This window comes from Schistocerca gregaria, chromosome 6 (genome assembly GCF_023897955.1).
Source record: "Schistocerca gregaria isolate iqSchGreg1 chromosome 6, iqSchGreg1.2, whole genome shotgun sequence".
NCBI classification, from domain to species: Eukaryota; Metazoa; Arthropoda; class Insecta; order Orthoptera; family Acrididae; genus Schistocerca; species Schistocerca gregaria.
The window spans coordinates 325,392,602-325,416,024 of record NC_064925.1 but is presented as its reverse complement, the minus strand read 5'-3'; the positions used below and the strand labels follow the sequence as shown (position 1 = coordinate 325,416,024).

The following is a 23,423-nucleotide window of genomic DNA, read 5'->3' as shown; positions in this document are numbered from 1 at the left end:
CCGTTTGTAGTGTCGAGGACATCGTGAACCGCGGTGTCTTCAGTGAAATTATGGTCTTTCAAAAAAGAGTAGTTTCTATCCGTCTCATAGTGTATTTTTTTCGATTACGTCCTGTACTCTATGACAGCAGTTCTTTCTATCAATTTTCCAATTTTAATCGAGCTATGTTACTTGGCAGAGACACACCGTGTAAAAGTTAGTTTCACATTTTTGTTCGCTGGTGTAGTATAGATAAAAATTTGTTCCACCACCAGTATTCGAACCGACTACCAACAAGTTTATCGAGAGCCACTATGCAGGGTGGTCCATTGATCGTGACCGGGCCAAATATCTCACGAAATAAGCGTCAAAAGAAAAACCAACAAAGAACGAAGCTTGTCTACCTTGAAGGCGGAAACCAGATGGCGCTGTTTGGCCCGCTAGATGTCGCTCCCATAGGTCAAACGCATATCAATTTTTTAAATGGCAACCCCCATTTTTATTACATATTCGTGTAGTACGTAAAGAAATTTGAATGTTTATTTGGACCACTTTTTTCTCTTTGTGATAGATGGCGTTGTAATAGTAACAAATATACGACTCACAATTTTAGACGAACAGTTGGAACAGGTAGGTTTTTTAAATTATAATACGGAACGTACGTACGTTTGAACATTTTATTTCAGTTGTTCCAACGTGATACATGTACCTTTGTGAACTTATAATTTCTGAGAACGCATGCTGTTACAGCGTGATTACCTGGAAATACCACATTAATGCAATAAATGCTCAAAGTTATGTCCGTCAATCTCAATGCATTTGGCAATACGTGTAACGACAGTCCTCTCAACAGCGAGTAGTTCGCCTTCCGTAATGTTCACACATGCATTGGCAGTGCGCTGACGCATGTTGTCAAGCGTTGTCGGTGGATCACGATACCAAATATCCTTCAACTTTCCCCACAGAAAAAAATCCGGGGACGTCAGATCCGGTGAACATGCTTCGACGACCAATCCACCTGTAATGAAATATGCTATTCAATACCGCATCAACCGCACGCGAGCTATGTGCCGGATATCCATCAAGTTGGAAGTACATCGCCGTTCTTTCATGCAGTGAAACGTCTTGTAGTAACATCGCTAGAACATTACGTAGGAAATCGGCATACATTGCACCATTTAGATTTGCCATCGATAATATGGGGGCCAGTTATCTTTCCTCCCATAATGCTGCACCATAGATTAACCCGCCAAGGTCGCTGATGTTCCAGTTACCGCAGCCATCGTGGATTTTCCGTTGCCCAATAGTGCAGCTTATGCCAGTTTACGTTACCGCTGTTGAAGAATGACGATTCGTCGCTAAATAGAACGCATGCAAAAAATCTGTCACCGTCCCGTAATTTCTCTTGTGCCCAGTGACAGAACTGTACACGACGTTCAAAGTCGTCGCCATGCAATTCCTGGTGCATAGAAATATGGTACAGGTGCAATCGATGTTGATGTAGCATTCTCAACACCGACGTTTTTGGGATTACCGGTTCTCGCGCAATTTGTCTGCTACTGATGTGCGGATTAGCCGTGACAGCAGCTAAAACACCTACTTGGGCATCATCATTTGTTGCAGGTCGTGGTTGACGTTTCACATGTGGCTGAACCATTCCTGTTTCCTTAAATAGCGCCACTATCCCGCGAACGGTCCGGACACTTGGATGATGTCGTCCAGGATACCGAGCAGCATACATAGCACACGCCTGTTGGGCATTTTGATCAATACGATATCGACCTTTTCCGTAATTGGTAAACGGTCCATTAAAACACGGGTAATGTATCACGAAGCAAATACCGTCCGCACTGGCGGAATGTAACGTGATAAGTTTATGACTATTACAGCGCCATCTGTCACAAAGCTAAAAAAGTGGTCCGACTAAAACATTCATATTTCTTTGCGTACTACACGAATATGTAATAAAAATAGGGGTTCCTATTTTTTTAAAAACGCAGCGCCATCTAGTGGGCCAACCATAGCGTCGTCTGGTTTCGCCCTTCAATCTAGACTAGTTTCGTTCTTTGTAGTTTTTTCGTTTGATGCGGTCACTATCAATGGACCACCCTGTACATGTGTGCATTGGCGGTCTCACCTATAGAGGCAGCTCGGCAGTACAATAAACAAGAATAAAAATGAGTCAGTAGGAACAAGAAAATGACACCCGTGTCACTTCGTCTCATATGTATCTACTTCGTGTCCCTTCCTTATCTCTTTCCTTGATGTTATCACGCTGTATTATCAAGGCCCGCTGAGGCTCATTCCAGCAGTGGACAGAAAGTGGCGTGCCGGAGTGCGATCAGGCGGCCGAGCCGACCAGGACTAACGGTCGCGTGGCGCTCTTGCTCGCAGATTGCCACGATAGAGGGTTTCGCTGCGACCCGCCCGTCTTCAGGACTGTAAGCCTGCGAGGAAATTGACCGGTCACGGTGGCGTGGGCCGTGCCGGCTTCTTTGTGACTCTCGGTCACGCACGCTCTGCTGCCGGCGTGGGCGACTTTGCCACTCGGGTATTCATTTGCAAGCAATTTACTTATCGTGTAAACGGCAAGGCACGTGCCCGATAAGCGGCGAAGCACGAGTTACAGCGGCAATAAAGGGCCGGATGAGAAATGACTTAGGCTTAGGGTGGCGATAATGCTGTTATTTTAAGATGTGACCAGCTGCATTGCACAGTAATACCACACTGGAATCCACTGCGGAACGCGTGTGCAAAAGACAGTGGTCAAATTTTTCCCAACTTTTATGTTTTGAAATTTTATGCCGAGTAATGATGAGCGTTATTTAAGTTTTGTTACTACTTTTAAGTGGTGACAATGACTATGTAGCCTCCCAAAAAGAATTCAAGCTTTGACACAATTAGTAAGAGGCTCACCTTCGAAGGACTAATCGTTCAGTATGCATACATTTGTTAATCTCGGTTAAAATATATTAAAACCTTTTTAAACTAACAAAAGATCATAAGCAAAACTTGTGAATGAAACCAAGCTACATCTCATATATAGCGAATTTCCACCCTGCAGTGGAACCAAGCGACGTGGCGTACTGGTTAGCACACTTGACTCACAATGTTGGCTGGAACACACTCTTTAAACATCTAAAGTTTTCAGAAATCGGCCAGCTGGAGCATGGAAACTAACGAATACATCTCCAGGACCAGACACATGAGTTAACAGCGCTAGAAATCGTAACACCGAACGATAAATTCACTTTACGAAATTTGTGCTACAAAAGTTGATTCTAACCAAAAAATTAAGAGCAAAATACGACGAAATGTAACATAGCAGCATATTATATCTACTACATAATACGTTTATTGTATGTATAAAAGGAAACGTGTATTAAAGGCCACTGAAGAAACAAAAGAAGCGAAACGCGTATGGTAATAAAGACGGAACATGCCTCTACCAGATTTGTATCCTGTCACATTCGGTTACCATTTTCTGAGATATGATTCATGTGTATCAATACTATATCCAACTACAGTTGACAAATATAGTATTTGCAGCTCTGGTTCCTGAGACTGAAAAAAATCTGCCACGTAAATGGTAAAGAATTAAGGTGCGCGGATAAGCACTCCGATGTTCATTATTATTTCAGAGTAGTTTCGGGAGAAAACGTACGAACAGCATCCGTCGATTACTGGTTTCTGTGGCGTGGTACAAATTTGTTAGAGAGGTAAACACGTCCGCTAGAAGGGCAAGAACAAAAGCGCCTGTTTACTCTAGTCACAATATGGAGCAATTTCACCACAAGCGTGAAACAGAGCACTATGAACCAGGCAGAGCCAACAACGGTACTGTTTGTTATTGGTTTCCAATGACCAGCAGACAAACAGTCTTTGTAATTAAACTGTTACTCGTTTTTCTGTTCACCTCACGTTCATCACATACTGGAACAGCGTGTTACTCTAAAAACGACAGCTCAGCCCCTCCTGGAAAAAGACTTCCGATATTGGTCGTATTTCATTTAAACGCTCGGACAGAGAAATATTGTCTGGTAATCAACAGCGTGTTTACATTCATGTGAAATAACTGTTAAAACAGCGCTATCACATTCAGGTTCTGGCTTCACTCTCCAATTTTGCTGTATGGAACACGATATGAACACAACTTTCCCCTTAAGGTAAATTCTTCTAGGTTGTTAGGCCACGTGCAGTTGTTCGTCAGATTTCTCCTTCACAGACATACGTTTAGGCCACTCTGCTGATCAACATCTTCCGGTTTCCTCGGTTAGTTGAACACTGTCGAAGGCCACTGTTGCGTTTGTATCTGGATTGGAGTTTTTCAGCACTTTTCTGAATAAGTGGAGTTATCGGGCAAGAAGTAGTTTTGGGAAAATGACATAATGACGACATTTTTCAGTCACTACAAAATAAGACTTTTTTCATCGGAAAACGAGCGCACGCTTGTGTTTGTGCGTGTATCACCCAGCCCATCGAGTCAAACAATTGCATTACTATCCGCTGTTCTTATGCATCTTTTAATGTATTTATTTACACTGATTCATCGCCGGTTTCGGATTTCGCTGTTGTTTTCCGGCGGATTATCGACAAAATCTGAGGTACATATATGTGCAAAATGACTATTCTGACATGCTTGCACGTGATTACAAGCAGAACACTAGAGTGTGCATGTTTATATGTAGTCCTGCCAGTACACGCCGATAACAAAATTGCGGTTGAAACAGTAGGTTCGCAAAGGGAAAATGAAGCACAAAAAGCTGAAACCGTTACATTGGTGGGAAAAATGCTGCAGACGTTTGCTGCGGTTAACAGTGTAATTGTGCTGGACCATTTGGAGAAGTATAGCAGTGAATGTTTCTGACAAACAATGACACTGGGCTATTCCCGTAGAGAACTGAAGTAGAAGCGACCGATATTATTGTTGTTGCAATCTTGTTTTCTATAGCTAATTTCTTAAATCTTTATTTAACCATTAATTAATAATAACGAAGTAGCCGACTATACTGGTGGCATAACAACCCAATCAGTGGAAACCAAAAAAGGTCGAATATATGGAATAATTCTTATAGTCTGAAATTTTTGTTGAGTGATAGGAGTGAGTGGCACGAACAGCAGAATAGAAATCCAGACTGGTGAAGGACGAGTGTGGCGCGGAGATGTGTTGAAGGCCACTTTTGTACGATTTTCTTGAATAGCTCGAAAACCGTGACCTCCAGCGAAAACATAACCCAATATATGATTTAACTACATTAAATTCCATGCACAAAGGTCCTGCCCATTTTTTTCTATGGGACTATAATTTGCATGTAGTAAACGAGAGAATATGAAAAATCGTGCGTGTGGTTTATGTAGGCCCAGCTATAACATTGCGGGTTGCATAAAACAACGGCGGTAGGGCTAGCTGAATCACCCTGTTTAAAATTTTTCCTACATGTTTTACGTTGATTTATAGTCGGTTTGGCAAATAACGTAACAGTTTTCTGGAAGTAGTGTAGAAAAAAAAGAGGAGCTCTACCTGTCTTCTTAGGTGCTTTGACAGAGGCAAAATTGGGAAGTTTGATATACGAAATGTGGGAACATTCACCCTGTTCATTAGATCAAGTACCGATAACTTCCACCTACTCCCACTTCTTAAATTGTGGATGGAAGAAGTTAAAGTGATCAAAATTTGAAACTTTAATTCGTCATCAGAATGTAGGTATCTAAGGCGAAGATAGGGCTGTGTCGAAAATGACAACAATAGCCTATGACTTCTCATTGTCTTGATGTTAAAAGCCTTCACAGGAATTATAAGATGTGGGAGTGTAGGTAAATGAATGAATAATGTATGAGAAGAAATAGATTAACATGTAACAAAATCTTCAAATGTGTGTGAAATCGTATGCTAAGGTCATCAGTCCCTAAGCTTACACACTACTTAACCTAAATTATCCTAAGGACAACCATGCCCGAGGTAGGACTCGAACCTCCGCCGGGACTAGCCGTAACCAGCCGTAACATGTAACATATGGAACTTTGAGTCAGCCTGGGGAGCGGGGAAACCCGAATTCGAGTCTCGGTGGGGCACAAATTTTCATATGTCGCTTTACGTAGTAATCTTTACCTATTAGCTAAGTTGAAATTCAGAATTAAATTTTCAGTAGTAGTATCATATAATAGTCGTAATAAGTAATGCAACAATTTTTCTCGGCGAACTGCGGCTGAAAAAAAAAGTGGAATTTGTTGTGGGTCATAGTGGAATATTCCGACTTCAGCCCCTGTACTTTCATGAAGTTTCGATTGGTGGCGGTGCTGTACGTAGTCTTCAAAATGACGTCTTTTTCGGAGGTACTTTCCAATCAGGGAGTGGTTATTGAGTTTTTTTTTTGGAGGAAAACCAGGGTATTGCAGATATTCATAGGTGCGTGGGTAATGTCTACGGAACGTAGTTGGGCGAGGCGTCTGCCATCATTGCAACAAGGTCGCACAGACCTGTCTGATCTCTCGCGTACCAGCCGGCCTCACACAGCTGTGGCTCGTGTAATGTTGGAACGTGTGGACGTACTCATTCGAGATGATCAACGGATCACAACCGCTCACCTCGCTTCAAAACTGCACGCCTCTGTTGGTAGCGTTGACACAAGCGTCCACCAGTGGGGTACTCAAATGTGTGTGCACGTTGCGTTCCTCGCCGCGTAGCAAAACACCATAAAGAGCAACGAAGGACCACCTGTGCGGAGTTGCTTGTGCGTTGTGATACGGATCGTGGCGAAGTCTTGTCGAACATCGTCGCAGGCGATGAAATACGGGTTCATCACTTAGAACTGCAAACAAAACGGCAATCATTGGAGTGTCGCCAAACCACGTCTTCTCTGCTGAAACTTTTCAAAGCCGTACCTTGAGCCGGTAAAGTAATGGCGATGGTCCTCTGGGACTCTGGTTCAAATGGCTCTCAGCACTACGGGGCTCAACATCTGAGGGCATCAGTCCCCTAGAACTTAGAACTGCTTAAACCTAACTAAACTAAATACATCACACACACATCCATGCCCGAGGCAGGATTCGAAGCTACGACCGTAGCGGTCGCGCGGTTCCACACTGAAACGCCTAGAACCGCTCGGCCACTCCGGCCGGCATCTGGGACTCGGAAGTACTGTTTGATGTCCTCCCTCATGGTGCAACAATCAATTTTGAACTGTATTGTGCTACACTCTGGAAACTGAAGAAACTAGTTCAGCGTGTTCGCCGCCAGAAAAATGCAAACGAACTGCTCTTTCTGCATCACATGGTTGTGCACCCGAGAGGAGCTCACAAAACTTCATTGGGTTTTGATTTTATCCATACTGGATGAGAGTTCGTGGTTGTGAATGTCAATGTTAAAAAATATATCGGCTCAACCATTAGTTTATAGTGCAAAACACTAAGATTGACGGAAGTCAAACTTCCATCATCAGAATAATAAAAAGTAAAAGAATCTGTTAAAACTCGCTAAAATGGAATATGCACCAGGCACAACAAAACTGATAATAAAATTAAAACACAATTTTATTGTGCCTGGTGCATGTTCCATTCTAGCGAGTTTTAAGAGTTTCTTTTACTTTTTATTAACCTGCTAATGGAAGCTTGACTTCCGAAACGCGTCAATTTTAGTGTTTTACCCTATACTCGTAAACAAGTGGTTGAGCCGATATATTTTTTAACGTTTTCATTGCAATGTTCTTCCTCATCTACAATGCAGCCTAGATCACGCACCTTCCAAGTGTTTGGCCCAATGAAGGATGCACTCCGCGGGACGCAGAACGTGAATGATGGGGAGGTTATTGATGCAGCACGATGTTGCCGCCGACTTCGACCAGTAGAGTAGTATCATGCGAACATAAAGGCTCTCCCAGTAAGGTGACGCAAGGTCCCTGCATTGAACTGAAATTACGTTGAAAAATTAGGTTTTTTTTAACCCAAAAGAGTGGTGAATTATATGGTTTTTGGAATCCTGAATAAAGCCAACCTGGTTTCAGAAAAAAAAAAGTTTTGCGTTACTTACAGATGGCCCCCACAGTTTTTCAATACCCGGAGTGCAGTGTAGACACGGGGGAAAAGATCAGATTTCGTGTACACCTCAGATTCATCGTCCAGTCAAGAGAGCGTCTAGCTGAGATCGCCAGACTCGAAGCCCTGGCCGCCGCGCTGTCCTGAGCCGCTCGGCGGAGCAGAAAACTGCGGCCGACCGGCGCGACTCGTCGTGGCGCATTTCCTTGCGCACCGCTCCGCGTCCACCGCCGACGCCCGCTTCCGCGTTCGGCGTGAATTAACTGACGCCAGCCACCGCCTCGCCTCGCCCCGTGCTGGCCGCTGTGTTCCGGACGGTGGCGTTCGCTTCTTGCTGCGCTTCCGGAAAGAGCGCAGCAATTAAATAGCGTGACAGAGACAACGCGAGTGAAAGTTACGGATTACCTAAACGTCACTCGGCAGACGCCAGAAAGAGAATTGCGGATTTCTCTATCACTAGAGCAGACGTCGCCAACTTTGTCTCGTCGTAGTCCACGTCTTTTTTTTGTGGTTTTGAATAGAACCACGCCTTTCATATACTGAATTTTTACAGATTCGTCAGGTCCGTATGTGCTTTTCACAGCTGATATGGACCTACTCACTTTGACAGGTTTAACTGTAGAAATGTAGACTATCTATCTATCGCTTGAGCCTTGTCCCGCAGTGACGCAGGGTCAGCTCAGCCATCGTTAATCGGATTTGGCATGTTAATATTTGAGGGGTGGCCGGATGCCCTTCCTGCCGCCACCCCGTACCCCACGGGACGGAATTAGTGTACCCTAAATGTATGCGTCGAGTGTAATCCATGGAATAGTGCGAAAGTGTTCAGGTGCCTGCGAGCCGTGTAACGGAGGCGGAACCTGGGGACCAGCCCGGTATTCACCTAGTGGAATGTGGAAAACCGCCTAAAAACCACAGCCAGGCTGGCTGGCACATCGGCCCTCGTCGATACCCCGCCGGGCGGATTCGATCCAGGGCCGGCGCGCCTACCCTAGTCCAGAAAGCAGCGCGTTAGCGCTCTCAGCTACCCTGGTGGGTACTGTAGAAATTTAGAGTGAAAATCTTAAAAAAGAAACATGTTAACTTTCATCCATTTACGCAGTCCAATCACATTAACATGGCCATAGCCTCTTACGACCTCAACGTGCAGTAACAAGTCTTAGATGAGAGGTGTTTGCACTTGGCGTGTAAAGTACTTATAAAGCATGTCGGAGGGACGCGGAAAACACTGTCAGCCGTTGTCGTAATGCAGAAACGGAGTGATTTAAGTAACGTCCAAAAGGGCATCATCATTGGCTTTCCGGCCAATGGCGGAAGCATTTCCGAAGTGGCAAAGTTCGTAAACTGTTCGCGTGGCTGTTCTCGTGTTGCCATGGTGAAAGTTCGTAAACTGTGCATGACAAAATGGCTCTATCCGAAACCTAGCAAAGCCAAGGCAACTGTGGTGCAACATGGGCTGTGGATGACAAGGATGAACGACGGTTGCGGAGATGCGTTCCCGAGAATACACGTGCAACTGTTGGATAGCTGACCGCCCAGATGAGCAACAGTGTCTTCTCAACTACATTTCAGCTAACGTTAGCCGGCCGGTTTGGCCGAGCGGTTCTAGGCACTTCAGTCTGGAATCGCGCGACCACTACGGTCGCAGGTTCGAATCTTGCCTCGGACATGGATGTGTGTGATGTCCTTAGGTTAGTTAGGCTTAAGTAGTTCGCAGTTCTAGGGGACTGATGACCTCAGATGGTGAGTCCCATAGTGCTCAGAACCATTTGAACCAGTTGACGTTGCTGTGATTGGGGCCTCTGCAGCAGTCGCCTGGTTCATTTACTCACGCTGACTGTTGTTTCTCGCCGAAGAAGGCTGTAATTTGCATAACGGTACCACAACTAGATGTCTACTGAGTGGGATCAGGAGCATAAAGTCCTTTTCAGAGGAATCACGTTTTATGCTCCTTCGGAGAGGTGGCCGACACCTTGCAACAATCATCAGAAGGGTTCAGGCCGGAGGAGGGAGCGGTATGTTCGCATTCCCATGATGATCTCGTCATTCAGGAAGGCTCAATGGCTGAACACATGTATGTATCTATCCTTGGGGCCCATGTACACCCCCGCATGCAATTTATTTTTCCCTGGGCGCGATGGCATCTACCAGCAACACTGTGGGCCGTGTCACACAACTCGCAGTGTACGCACGTGTTTCGAAAAGCTCCAGGATAGATTACCTTACTGCCCTGGTCACCAAACTTCCCGGATTTTAACCAGATCTAGACTCTATGGGACCACTTCGATCGGGCTGTTCGCTCAGTGGTTGCTCACCCCAGAAATCTAGCGCAGCTGATGACGGCACTGGATTCGGCATCGCTCCATATCCCTGTCAGCACCTTTCGGAACCTCATTGATTCTCTTCCTTCATTTCGCAGCGGTCGTGATGCAAATGTTCACACGTTTGAGAGGTGGGCGCATTAACGTGACTGGACAATGTTTTAAACGAAAAAAATGCAGATCTAGTAAAATTAAAGAACAAATGCTTTTAATTGGAGGGATAGCCTGATGCTTTATTCCCAAATTTTTAATGTTTGGCTTCAATGTAGTTAGGTTTAAGCTTAAATCTTCTTGGTCAGTGACTTCCAAACTGTCTTTTGCCAGAAGACTGGCAGCCGCGCTGAAACCGCTTTCCACGAGGCGTGAAGATGGAAAAGCCTTTAAAAAGCCCTACTCAGATTTTCTGCCAGATTGGATGGTTTCCTAGCGTTTTTGCTTAACACCTTCGTTGCGTAAAAAAGACGTAAGTAATAGTTTGTACGACAATGTTGGAATGAAGACAAACTCTTAATGATCGGCACGTTACCGCTACATTTCTTTCTAGATCCAGCCTCGTTTAATACCATTTATCTGTGAGCGAAAATTAAGATATTACGTTCAGTAGCAATGAGAGTCAATTCTCTCAAGTTCAAATCGCAATCGGCGTGTTTTTATGCAATCGAAGGAATTACAGAAAGAAAATTTGATGGAAAAAAAAATTATGTACTTGATTCACTGTAACTTATATGGTAACTAACTACAGTCTGTTCACAAACACACGAACGAGGGCTCTCAAGTTCTGGATAGGCACAGGTCGGTCACTTTGGCCCGCTCTTATTTTGTGTCTGGCCGCTGCCAACCTCAGTATGTAACACCAGATGTCTGCATATACTGATCAGACAAAACGTTATGATCACCGACCTATATCGATATAAACCCATCCGGGCGATATCAGCGTCACGTAATGAGGAATGACTGCTTATCAGACGCACGCGCGGTCCATGTAGTATCAGTGACCGTGTTGTCCGCGCGATCTATCCGAGTTTGACCTACGGCAGATTGTGATGGCCCGGAGGCTCGGCACGAGCGTTTCGGAAACAGCACAATTTTAAGTAATATGTCTTCTGCTTTCTCCCTCCAGATCTTAATAACTTATGTGATGCCATTGTGTTCTGCAGCCTTCCACTTTTTAGCATTTTAATAGCTATCTACAGTTTCTCTTTATTTCACTTGCTCTTCAACCTTACTCCGTTGTGTCTTCTATTCGTCGTTCATTTTCGCTCTCCCTGATTTTGCTATTCCTATCTCTGCTGATAAAAGGTTTCACTTCTTGATTTTTTTTTTTTTAACTCGGGAGCATTCCTTTTCTCGTGTATGTAGGTACTCTGTAGAATATCATCTCACTATTGCTATTTCAAATTTTCATACTTCGGCTTTTGCTTCCCTTAGTAATACTTCAATTTTTAGGCTTTGTTGATTGTGTCTCATAAATGTCTTCCATTCCTTCTTCCTCACTTCTTTCACGATGTTGTCGTCCCACGAACACGTTTTCTTAGATCCCCCCCCCCCCCCTTTGTAGTCCAACATACTATTTTTGTTAATTGCGGTATCAACTTAAATATGTTCCATAGCGGCTCTATCACCATTGCTGATGGGATGATCGTAGAAGGAACGATGGGAAGGAGTCGCCGCAAGCGATCTGTTTTAACATAGTCAGACGGAACTACTTCAAGGAGAGACAGTTATCGTAAGGGACATACTTAGCCGCATTAAAAACAGACTGTAGCGTCTAGAACCTCTCGGCCATGTCGGCCGGCCAACTAAGTTTTACTTTGTGATTATGGAACTGTAGGTGCGCGAATGAACTGACTTTTGGTGACACGCGACGAATTAAGCTCCACTACGCTATTTACACACTCATCACAAAACAAGATCATAAACCGCTACTGACGAGGGCTTATTTGTGGGTGCAGTGATTAATCATTTCAAGCCTGATGGCGTAGAAGCGCGCCAGCGCTGTTCCCAAACACAGCTTAATATTTTGCGAGTTAATGTTTAGCAAAACCGAGTGCTAGTAATGCCACAAGCGAGCCGTTGAAATATTTGTCGCTCGCTCGATTCAAATCCTCAGCAAAAAGTTCAAAGTCTGCGCACGATGCTCCACACTGCAACTCGAGCCAAATTCTATCACAGGCCTTCATTCAGATATCTCATTATTGTGTAGAAGTCACACTTCACGAACATGGGTAAGAAATTATAGAATCGAACTCAGCTAGGACTTGGGACTCTACTTGCCGCCCATGATGATACAACTTCCTCTTTGTAGAACTCGAGGCACTGAAATGCCTGTCTGTTCTGCGTGGCTACAGGCCAAGCTCTCACTTTTCATTACCTTCTTGTGGTGCGCTCGGGATTTACCTACCGTGCTTCGTTTACCACTTATTATCATAATGTGCACATTAGAATATCCAGAGTTAGTAATTACACCAAAAAGATACAAATCTAACCATGCTGTTGAGTCTTTATTCTTAACTGTAAATTAATGACTACAGTTCATTAGCGGTGTACCGTGACTTGAGGATAATTAAAGTAGTGTGTACTTCAGATATTTCACACCATTCGTTAGCGCATCAGAAGCGTCGTAAATAGACACCTTGCTGAGCTGCAAACTATTTCCGAACAAATGGAAAATTTGTGCTGGACCGGAACTCGAATTCGGATTCCACGCTAGTCACGAGCGGTCGCCTTAACCACTTCGGCTATCTGACCACTTCTCAAGTTGGAGCCTAAATCTCCAATTGTACTGGCGACTTCGCTCCCTTGCGCTCGCACTGTATTATCCTGATTCTTGCGCAGGGTGAAGCACTGTTTCCTCTCGTTATTGCCTTGCTATGGCATGAAATACTGTAGTGCAGGGTTGCTTTGAAAATGCAGAACCATAATCACAATTTGCGAGTTCATTCTTAATTGAATACGGCTGTTATTCGTCAACGCAGTGTCTCAGACTGTACTACAGGCTCAATTTTTGTTTGACAGATATTAATTTTCTTGTAGGTATTCTAAAACAAAGTCTCGTAAGGTTTTCTCACAATAAAACTTGCACACAGTATCCTACGGAAGGTCTTTAGTCCCTGTCTTCCATACAACTTTTACCCTCTACAACTGCCTCCAGCACCATATCAGTTATTCCCTGATGTTTTAACACATCTCCTGTATTTCTGTTCCTTCTTCTTGTCATTGTATTCTACATGTTCCTTTGTTCGCCAGCTCTGTTCGGAATCTTCTCATTCGTTATCAGTCCACCTAATTTTCAGCATCTTCTATAGCACTACATCTCTAACGCTTCGATTCTCCTCTTTTTCCGGTGATTATACAATCCATTACTCACTACTGTAGTAAGCTGTGCTTCAAACAAAAATTATCAGAAATTTCTTTCACTAATTATGACATGTGTTTGATATGAGTAGATTTCTTTTGGCCTCCTTGCTTCATCCGTCAAGTGCTATTTTACTTCCTAGTTGCAGAATTTCTTTCCATCGCCCACTTCGTAGCCTCCAATTTTGATGATAGTTTATCGTTAATATTATTTTTGCTACTCCTCATTACTTTCATCTTTTTCTCGGTTTCTTTCAATCCATATTCTGTATTTATTAGATTGTTCATTCGATTGAAAAGGCCCTGCAGTTCTTTCTTAGTTTCACTGAGAATAGCAGTATCATCGAATTTTATCATTGGTATACTTCATCGTGAATTTTAGTCCTTTTCTTGCTTGCGACATTACTTCTTCGGTGTATAGAGCGAGCAGTAGAGACGGAAGATTGCATCCCTGCCCTACATCCTTTTTAACCTGAGCACTTCCTACTTGGCCTTCCATTCTTATTGTTCTCCTTGTTTCTGGTACATACTGTTCCTATATTATCCACCTCTCCCTGTAGATTACTCCTACTTTTATCGCAATTTCGAACATCCTGTAACTTTTTACACTGTCGAATGCTTTTCCTAGGTTGACAAATTCCGTGAACGTCTTGCTTCCATAGTCAGTCTCAACATCACAACTACTTTTCTTGCACTGATACCTTTTCGAAAAACAGATCATCATCTAACAGTTCTTCGTTTTCTTTTCCATTCATTTGCACATTGATATGGTCAGTAGCTGGAATTCGTGAGATGGTTGGCTGACTGTGTAATAGTTGTCGCACTTTTCTGTCCGTGCTGTCTTCGAGATTGTGTAGGCGTTGTTTTTACGAAAGTCTGATGGTGTGTCCCCATTCTTCCACGTACCAACTTGAATAGTCGTTTGATTGTTACTTTCCACAAAGACTGTAGAAATTCCGAAATATTGTATCTATCCCTTCTTTTTTATTTGAGCTATGGTCTTCCGAAACTCTGTTGCACTCTTCATCAGACAAGTCCTTGCTCTCGCAAAGGCCTTGATTGTACTCTTTACACCTGCTCTCGCTCTCCATGTCATTTAACGGGGAAATTCCCTTTGCATTCTTAATGTTACCTCCACCCTTGCTTTCAATTTTGCAGCCGGTAGTTTTGACTTCTCTGTAAGCTTAATCAGTCCTTCCGACGACCAGTTCTTTTTTTTCGATTTCTTCGCATTTTTCCTGTAGCCATTTCGGCTTGGCTTTCCTGCAATTCATTCCTAAGTGACTTTTGCTACTGTATTCCTGTCTTTGATTGAGGATTTTTGTATTTACTTCTTTCGTTGATTAGTTGAAGTATTTCTTCTGTTGCCTAAGGTTTCTTCACGGTTACCTTCTTTGTACCTATGTTTGTTTGTCAAATTTTTACTGTGGCTCTTTTTAGAAGTTTCCATTCCTCTTCAGCTGAACTCCCTGCTATGGTATTCATTATCGCACTTCCACATCTTCAGACAACTTAAAATCCATTTCTTAAGGCTTAAGTACCCAATTCTTTCTACGTCGGTTCCTCCAGACGATTCTCTTAAGCATCATACTACTCTTTGTCAATTCTATATTGTGATCCGAGACTACATCTGCTCCTGGGTATGCCTTACAATGAAATATTTGATTTTGAAATCTCTGTCTAACCATGAAGTTGTCCAGCTGGAATCTTCCTGTGCCTCTGGGCCTCTTTCAAGTATACCTTCTCCTCAGTTTGTCTTTCTATTCTCTCAATCCTACTAGCAAGTTTGTATTGTACGGTACCCCTGTCGTCTATTGCTTCCCCTAACACATTCTTCCAATCCCCCCTTATTCTCTCTTTACATACAGAATTACCCGTTCAGTGCTCTCATATATTCTATTTTTCCATCTTCTTGTGGCGCCTGCTAGAGCACCTGAACCATTGTTTTTGGCATTGGTTTGCTGTTGATTGTAATGAGGATAATCTTTACTGAATTGTTTGTTGTAATCACTCTCTGATTTTCCTTCGTACACAAAACGAATACTTCTCCCGTTTATACTGTTTTGTGCTGCCGTTGACATTGCCCTGCATTCGTCTGACCATATTCTTTATCTTCTTTTCATTTTACTTCACTGAACTCCACTATACCTAGACTGAGCCTTTGCATTTCGCTCTTGAGATTTTCTAGCTTCCCTATCGCAAGCGGACTTCAGAAATTCCTACGCTCCGAATCGTGGTATGTTACCCTTCAGTCCCCTCCCAAGAATGATAATGGGGGATTAATCCGGAATATTCTACCAATGGAGAAACCATCATGACACTATTTCAATAACAGGCCACATGTCCTCTAGATTCGCATAATGTGTCTTTAATGCAATAGTTTCCATTGCTTTGTGCTTTTGCGTGTAATAGAGATTGTTTAAATGTTGTACCTCTAGCCATAAACCACTTCTATTTTCCCCTCGAAATGTAGCTAGAACATTGATGCCACATTTCATCACTAACATACGGGTAATTTAGAGAGGGCGTGGAAATGTTTGACAATCATTCAGTGCTGTGCATTTACGAAAAAGCTTCAGAAATCGCAATCATGGGAAGTGATTTATTGAAACTAGGCGTAGAAGTTTACTCTTCGTAAAATGAATACATGATTTGCATAATTCGGGGCGTATTGTCGAGCAAAACTGCTACGTACCGTACATACCGGAGCTGCTGCTGCTGTCTCTCTCTCTCTCTCTCTCTCTCTATCTCTCTCTCTCTCTCTCTGTGTGTGTGTGTGTGTGTGTGTGTGTGTGTGTGTGTGTGTGTGTGTGTACCTTTTTGGAGGCGGAATACTTGTCAGCGAAGTCTAAAATGTGTGATGCATGAGTTCGCAACGGGAGGGTGAACGCAAGTCAACAATGGAGATTGTCCTCACGATCGACTGAAGCATCTGTTTGCATAAATAGCGCTTTTGCATGAATTGCGTGTCTCTGTTTCCCATCGACAACCTCAAGCAAGTTTATAGTTCACGGCAGTCGCAGTGCCGTTATTTCTGTTTGTTTGAGTGGTTATCTGCGACAGTAGCTGTCGTAACACGTATTGCCTGCTTTTTCTGTCCTAGAAATATCGAAAATCAAGAAAATATTTTATCAAACGCTTGTCGCATTATTGTTAATTTTTCAGGCATATTGGATTCCGTTTCGATGAATTATCGGTCTCTCATTCTCAATCACACCTTAGGCCACTTGGTATTCCCTATAAACTCGAACAACACTGCAGATGCGTGTTCGAGTTTTTGCGCTATACCAAGTGGACTGATGCACCCGCCAGCTCCCGCCAGCTCCCAGCGGATTAACGACGGAGGCCGGTGTGCCGACCAGCCTGGATGTGGTTTTTAGGCGGTTTTTCACGTCCCATTACGTGGATACTGGGCTGGTCCCTACATCCCGCCTCAGTTACACGGCTCGCAGACACCTGAACAGATTTACACTATTATATGGATTACACTAGATGCAGACAGTTGGGGTACACTAATTCCGTCCGAGGGGGGGAGGGGGGGGTGTAACTGGGTGGCGGCAGGAAAGGCATCCGGCCACCCCTTAAATTAACCTTGCCAAATCCGATTAACCATGCCGACCCTGCCTCACTGCAGAAACAAGGCTCAAGCAAAAGAAGAAGAAGAAGACCAAGTGGACTGAGGCGTGAATTGGAATTTGGATTGAGGAGAGGAGCATGCTAGGATAGTCTGTACAGTTCTGCAAAGCCACTGTGCCAGGATAGCGTAATGGTTAGCGCATCTTCCTAGTGAGCAGTAGACGTGGGTTCGAACCCTGGCCTTGGTACAAATTTTCATTTGTCGCTTCAGTCTGCATATATACATCACTGCTGTTTGAGATCTGAAAAGGTCTGTGGAACCATATAGTTTCATTTGATCTGTATTTTCATCATACTGTAAACACTCAATGACAATAAGGATTAATTTAAATTTCTAACGCAAATATTTCATGAGAAAATTTAGAATGCTTTTGTAAATCGTGTTACGTATAATGCATTATAGATCGTTACACCTATGGTTTTCACGCCATCTGTGGCAGATCCATGTCTCTTAGTACGCACGACTTGTGTAGTAACTTGGGTAGGAGGCAGTTGAGAGATGGAGTTGAAGTTGGAAGGAACACGTTGGAAACAATAGAAATAAATTTCTTATTTGCTGAGAATTTAATAAGAAACTTTGCTTGTGATTTAAGTCTAAGATATTTCGACAACATGACGTGTGAATTGAGAGAGATATCTGCGGAAATCGTTTACTAACTGGCTACAATAAACTGATGTTAGCAAATAGATTAACCAGATGTAGAATGTGCATGATTTTCTTTGTATTGGAATTCCGTGGTTTTTCTATGTTCATTGTTTATGTTTGTGCACTTTGTGTGGGTGCGTGCCATCGCGCCTGCGCTGTATTAATGTGTGCGAAGTTTGCTGGAGTGGTGTGAGCTTTGACTGAAGAGACGACGAGAGAAATGGTGTTTATTATATCACACTTTGTGTTACTGTATGGAATGTACTAAACAGAGAGACGATACAAGAAGCCATAGAACAGGATAACACCACTATTAATTTACATGAAAGGGCTATAAATGACCAGACATAGGTATCCGATATGTTTAGTAACCATTTCGTAAATGTAAAAGAAAATATAGGGGGCGAACAGTTAAAGAGGAAAAATTAGAAGAGTATGCTGGACAGGACAGGCCTTACATTATGTTCATTAATATCGATGTTTCACCCATGCCTCCTTCTCAAATTAACAAAGTTCTATATTCTCTCAAAAATAAAAACTCATGTGGATTTGATGGCGTTTCCAACAGTGTACTAAAGACTTGTTCCAAAATAACAAGCACTGTTTCTTAAATTTGTACTACATCAGTAACACAGGCATTTTTCCCAGAGAGATTGAAATATGCCATTGTTAAACCCCTTCATAAGAAAGATGACCGGAGAGAGATCAATAACTATCGACGCGGTTCACTATTTCCATCGTTTCCAGAATTTTTTAGGTCATGTGCTCGAGAATAGTATTCCAATTGCACAACAATAATATTCTCAGTAAATCACAGTTTGGATTTCGGAAGAGTTTCTCAACTGAGTATATCATTTATACATTCCCTCAGCAAATTTTAGAAGCATTAAGTAACAAAACAGCACCAGTTGGTATTTTCTGTTACCTGCAAAGCCACTGCGCCAGGATAGCGTAGTGGTTAGCGCATCTTCCTAGTGAGCAGGAGACGTGGGTTTAAATCCCGGCCTTCGTACAAAGGCATTTGACAATAAGAATCACGATATTCTTCTGGATAAACTGATGTGTTTAAGGAATTGATGGCGTAGCCAGCAAACGGATTCTTTTGACTGGGGAAAAAAAATCACATATGGAGTTTCCCAAGGCCCAGTCTTAGGTCCACTCTTGTTTCTCAAATATGTAAACGATCTTCCGCGTAACATTCGACAAGCAGAATTAGTTCTTTTTGTGGTTGACACTAGTATTGCATTCAGTACAAACATACATACAGCAACAGAAGAAACGGTAAGTACCGTTCTTAAAAGTATTACTGAGTGGTTTTCTTCCAGTTTCAAAAAGATAGGACATATTCGATTCTGCACATCTAGAGGTACTACATCAATGTGTAACAAATATGAGCAAATTCAGAATTTTTAGCAGACTTTAAACTGAAGAAAACCACCCTTTGTAATTTGTAAAAAAACTTCGTACAGCCAAAAAATGTTCAAATGTGTGTGAATTCCCATGGGACCAACTGCTGAGGTCATCGGTCCCTAGCCTTACACACTTATAAACTAACTTATGCTAAGAACAACACACACACACACTCATGCCTAGGGGAAGACTCGAATCTCTGGCGGGAGGGGCTTCGAATCACTGTAAATGGGATAATATTCTGAGCAACTCATCTCTTTTTTAAAAGTAGGAAATGTTCATCGCTCAAAAACGCGCTGTCAGAATGACATGTGGTACTCGCCCACAATCATATTGCAGACATTCATTTAAGGAGTGAGGCATCTTGACTACTGCTTTGCGGTGTATTTATTCCCTCTGAATTTAGTTGTCTGTGGTTCAGTACTAACAATTATACACATAACTACAATTCCAAAAAGGAAATATGGCATTGATTAATTCACAACAAGGTTGCCTTTAGCACAAAAACGGGTGCACAATGCTGACACAAAAGTTTTTGGTCACTGACCTAATGATATAAAATCTCTGACAAACAGGAATGTTAAATTTGAAACTAAAAAAGTTTTTCCTTGAAAACTTCTTCGATTCCGTAGAAAAATATGTAGTTTTGTAATGTGTAAAAAATAGTGGGTAGGAATTGCTGATTCACAAATTAATTTGAAATGGTCTGCATGTAGCCATATTTACACCTCAATGTGTAATGTGAATGTAAAATGACTCGTTCCACGTTGTTACTATTACTCATGCACATGATCCATGGAACATGAAACTAAACTAACTTACTCCAAAAAGTATGCTGCTTACGAGGTTTATCGATCATCTAAGAACTATTTCTTTTCCATCATAATTTTGCGCAAATGGGAATTTTCCTGTTTAGTGAGAAGTCTCTTATTACTTACCTTCTCACTTGGTTGTCTCTCTGTCTTATGGCACTTTTATGGTGATGTCGGCGTAGGTATCCTGCAAATGTTTAATATTAAAATTATCACGAGACATCAGCTGCAACAGTAACAGGTTGAATATGAAACAGCAAACACCAGAAATTACTCATCGAAATCGTGAAATTCTGAAGTAAAATTGTTTTTATCACTATGGTTAATCGAAGTATCAAAATAATTATCTATTCAAAACATTTACCGAATCACCAGCAACTATACTTTACAAGTAAAGCGAAACGCATCTGGTGAAATATTTTCTTAACTGATATACACACACCAAAAAAAAAGTTTTCCATCACCTCGGTTCCTCAACCTGTACAGAAAATTGAAATGGAGATCAGCATAAATATCATTTGCGCCTTTACTATTGCTCATGAAAACCACACATTGCTTGTTGTAGCACCATACAGCAAGACCTTCAGGTGGTGGTCCAGATTGCTGTACACACCGGTATTCATAATACTCAGTAGCACGTCCTCTTGCATCGATGGATGCCTGTATTCGTCGTGGCATACTATCCACAAGTTCATCAAGGCACTGTTGTTCCAGATTGTCCCACTCCTCAACGGCGATTCGGAGTTGAGTGGTTGGTGGATCACGTCCTCCATAAACAGGCCTTTTCAATCCATCCTAGGCATGTTGGTGGGGTTCATGACTGGAGAACTGCTGCCCACTCTAGTCGAGCGATGTTATCCTGAAGCAAGACATTCACATGATGTGCACGGTGGGGGGCGCGAATTGTCGTCCATGAAGACGAATTCCTCGCCAATGTGCTGCCGAGATGGTTGCGCTGTCTGTCGGGAGACGGCATTAACGGATCGTACAGCCGTTGCGGCGGCTTCTATGACCACCAGCAGCTTACGTCGGCCCCACATAATGAAACCCCAAAGGAGCAGGGAACCTCCGCCTTGCTGCACTGGCCGGACACTGTATCTAAAGCGTTCAGCCTGACCGGGTTGCCTCCAAACACGTCTACGACGATTGTCTGGTAAAAGGCATATGCGACACTCATCGGCGAAGAGAACGTGATGCCAATCCTAAGCGGTCCATTAGGCATGTTGTTGGGCCCATCTGTACCGCGCTGCATGGTGTCGTGGTTGCAAAGACGGACCTCGCCGTGGACGTCAGGAGTGAAGTTGCTCATCATGGAGCCTATTGCGCACAGTTTGAGTCGTAACACGACGTCCTGTGGCTGCACGAAAAGCATTATTCAACATGGTGGCGTTGCTGTCAGGGTACCTCCGAGCTATAAACCGTAGGTAGCGGTCATCCACTGCAGTAGTAGCCCTTGGGCAGCATGAGCGAGGCATGTCATCGACAGTTCCTGTGTCTCTGTATCTCCTCCATGTCCGAACAACATAGTTCTGGTTCACTCCGAGACGCCTGGACACTTCCTTTGTTGAGAGCCCTTCCTGGCAAAAAGTAACGATGCGGACGTGATCGAACCGTGGTATCGACCGTCCAGGCACGCTTGAACTACAGACAACACGAGCCGAGTACCTCCTTCCTGGTGGCATGACTTGAACTGATCGGCTGTCTGACTCCATCCGTCTAATAGGCGCTGCTCATGCATGGTTGTTTACATCTTTGGGCGGGTTTAGTGACATCTACGAACAGCCGAAGGGACTGTGTGATACAATATCCACAGTCAGCGCCTATCTTCAGGAGTTCTGGGGAGCGGGATGATGCAAAACTTTTTTTGATATGTGTATAATACGACGCCGAGAAGAGAGAAAGCCAGTCCAAGCAAAGAAGACCTTTATTTCTATGTCAGCTGTATTTTTTTCGCTATGATGATCCCTGTCCGTGGCCTGGCTGAAGGAGTTCCGCAAAATGTTGCAATTGTGTAAGTAGTCAAGTCGCATCTAGTTGCTTCAAATTAGGTACTGAAGTTCTGTCGAAGTGTAACCTGGCATTCCATTCGAATGCAGACAATTTTGTAAGTTAATTTTTTTCCGTAGCTATGACTCAGGAGGCTACCTTTTAGCATCGGATTTTTAAATTTAAAAGTTCGATGTCGGTACAGTGCTCCATCCTGGATTTTTTTCTGGCGGTTACTTGCCCTATTAATACATTGCGGTTTTGTTGAATGATTAGCCGCACCATTCTTTGGGTTCTACATTAAACTGAAAGTCGTTCAGTAAGTTGTTACGTGGTATGGTTATCAGGCTTAAGGAATACCTTTGTATACAGTATACAATAGAACCCATCATATTAATGTATTTTCAAGAAGAAACTAACATTACTTTTGACGATTGCTATACATTTCTGCACTTACGTGCAATTTAATGTCTATGTATATGGTTGTAGTTTCGAGATGATGTTATGTTTGTTTCACAAGTTGTATTCAAAATAGTTGTCATTTCGTTTCAGGTGGCAGCCCGGCGGACATTAAAGGTAGGACCTTCAGGTTTTCCTTGTGCATGATATTTTTGCCAGCTACGTAGAGTGAGTTATACAGTTACTCATAAAATTAAACACGTAGTTCTTTGCATGTTCTATATGCTATCAGGCACACGTGCAGTTTTCGTTCAACATGAAAAACCTATAAAAGACGTGGTGGATGTAATCGTGTCTTATTGTGTTGTATATTAGTTTACTCTGTTGCCGACAAAGCTTTTTTTCAGTTTTTTTAAAGACGTGCAGCACTACCCCAGTTTCAAACTTCCTTTTTTTCGTTCTGCCTATAGAACTTCAGATCTGTCATTTTTACTGCCATTCACATTGTGGTTGTGGTGCATTCTCAGTACAGACTCGATTACATGTTGTGTTATCCACCCCAGGGAAGCGTTTTATGTTTAGTCCGACTGAAATGAAGAAAATAAAAACCAGCGAGAACTAGAATGCATTTTAAAGAGCCTATAAAAGCAATGAAAGTTGCCTGTTCCAGCGATCAGTACAACTGTTGCAAGCACAGGGGTTACTACGTAGAGTTAATCACAGACTTGGTTCGTGCAGTGGCTGCGTACACAAATACAGAGATGACATATGCTTGTTTGACGTTTGGATTAGCCAGTGGCAATGGCGCTCAACTTTTGTACCGGGAGAGACTTCCAGGACTAAGTGCCC

The 23,423-nt window shown here is 42.9% G+C and overlaps 1 protein-coding gene across 1 annotated transcript in view; it reads left to right on the top strand.

The window, feature by feature from the left end:
- Positions 1–23,423, top strand: part of LOC126278177 (polypeptide N-acetylgalactosaminyltransferase 2) — a 1,159,679-nt gene that overhangs the window by 85,667 nt on the left and 1,050,589 nt on the right. The window contains exon 2 of the mRNA XM_049978078.1: positions 22,728–22,751. Coding sequence (XP_049834035.1) covers positions 22,728–22,751 — 24 coding nt within the window. The remainder of the gene's footprint in view (positions 1–22,727; positions 22,752–23,423) is intronic.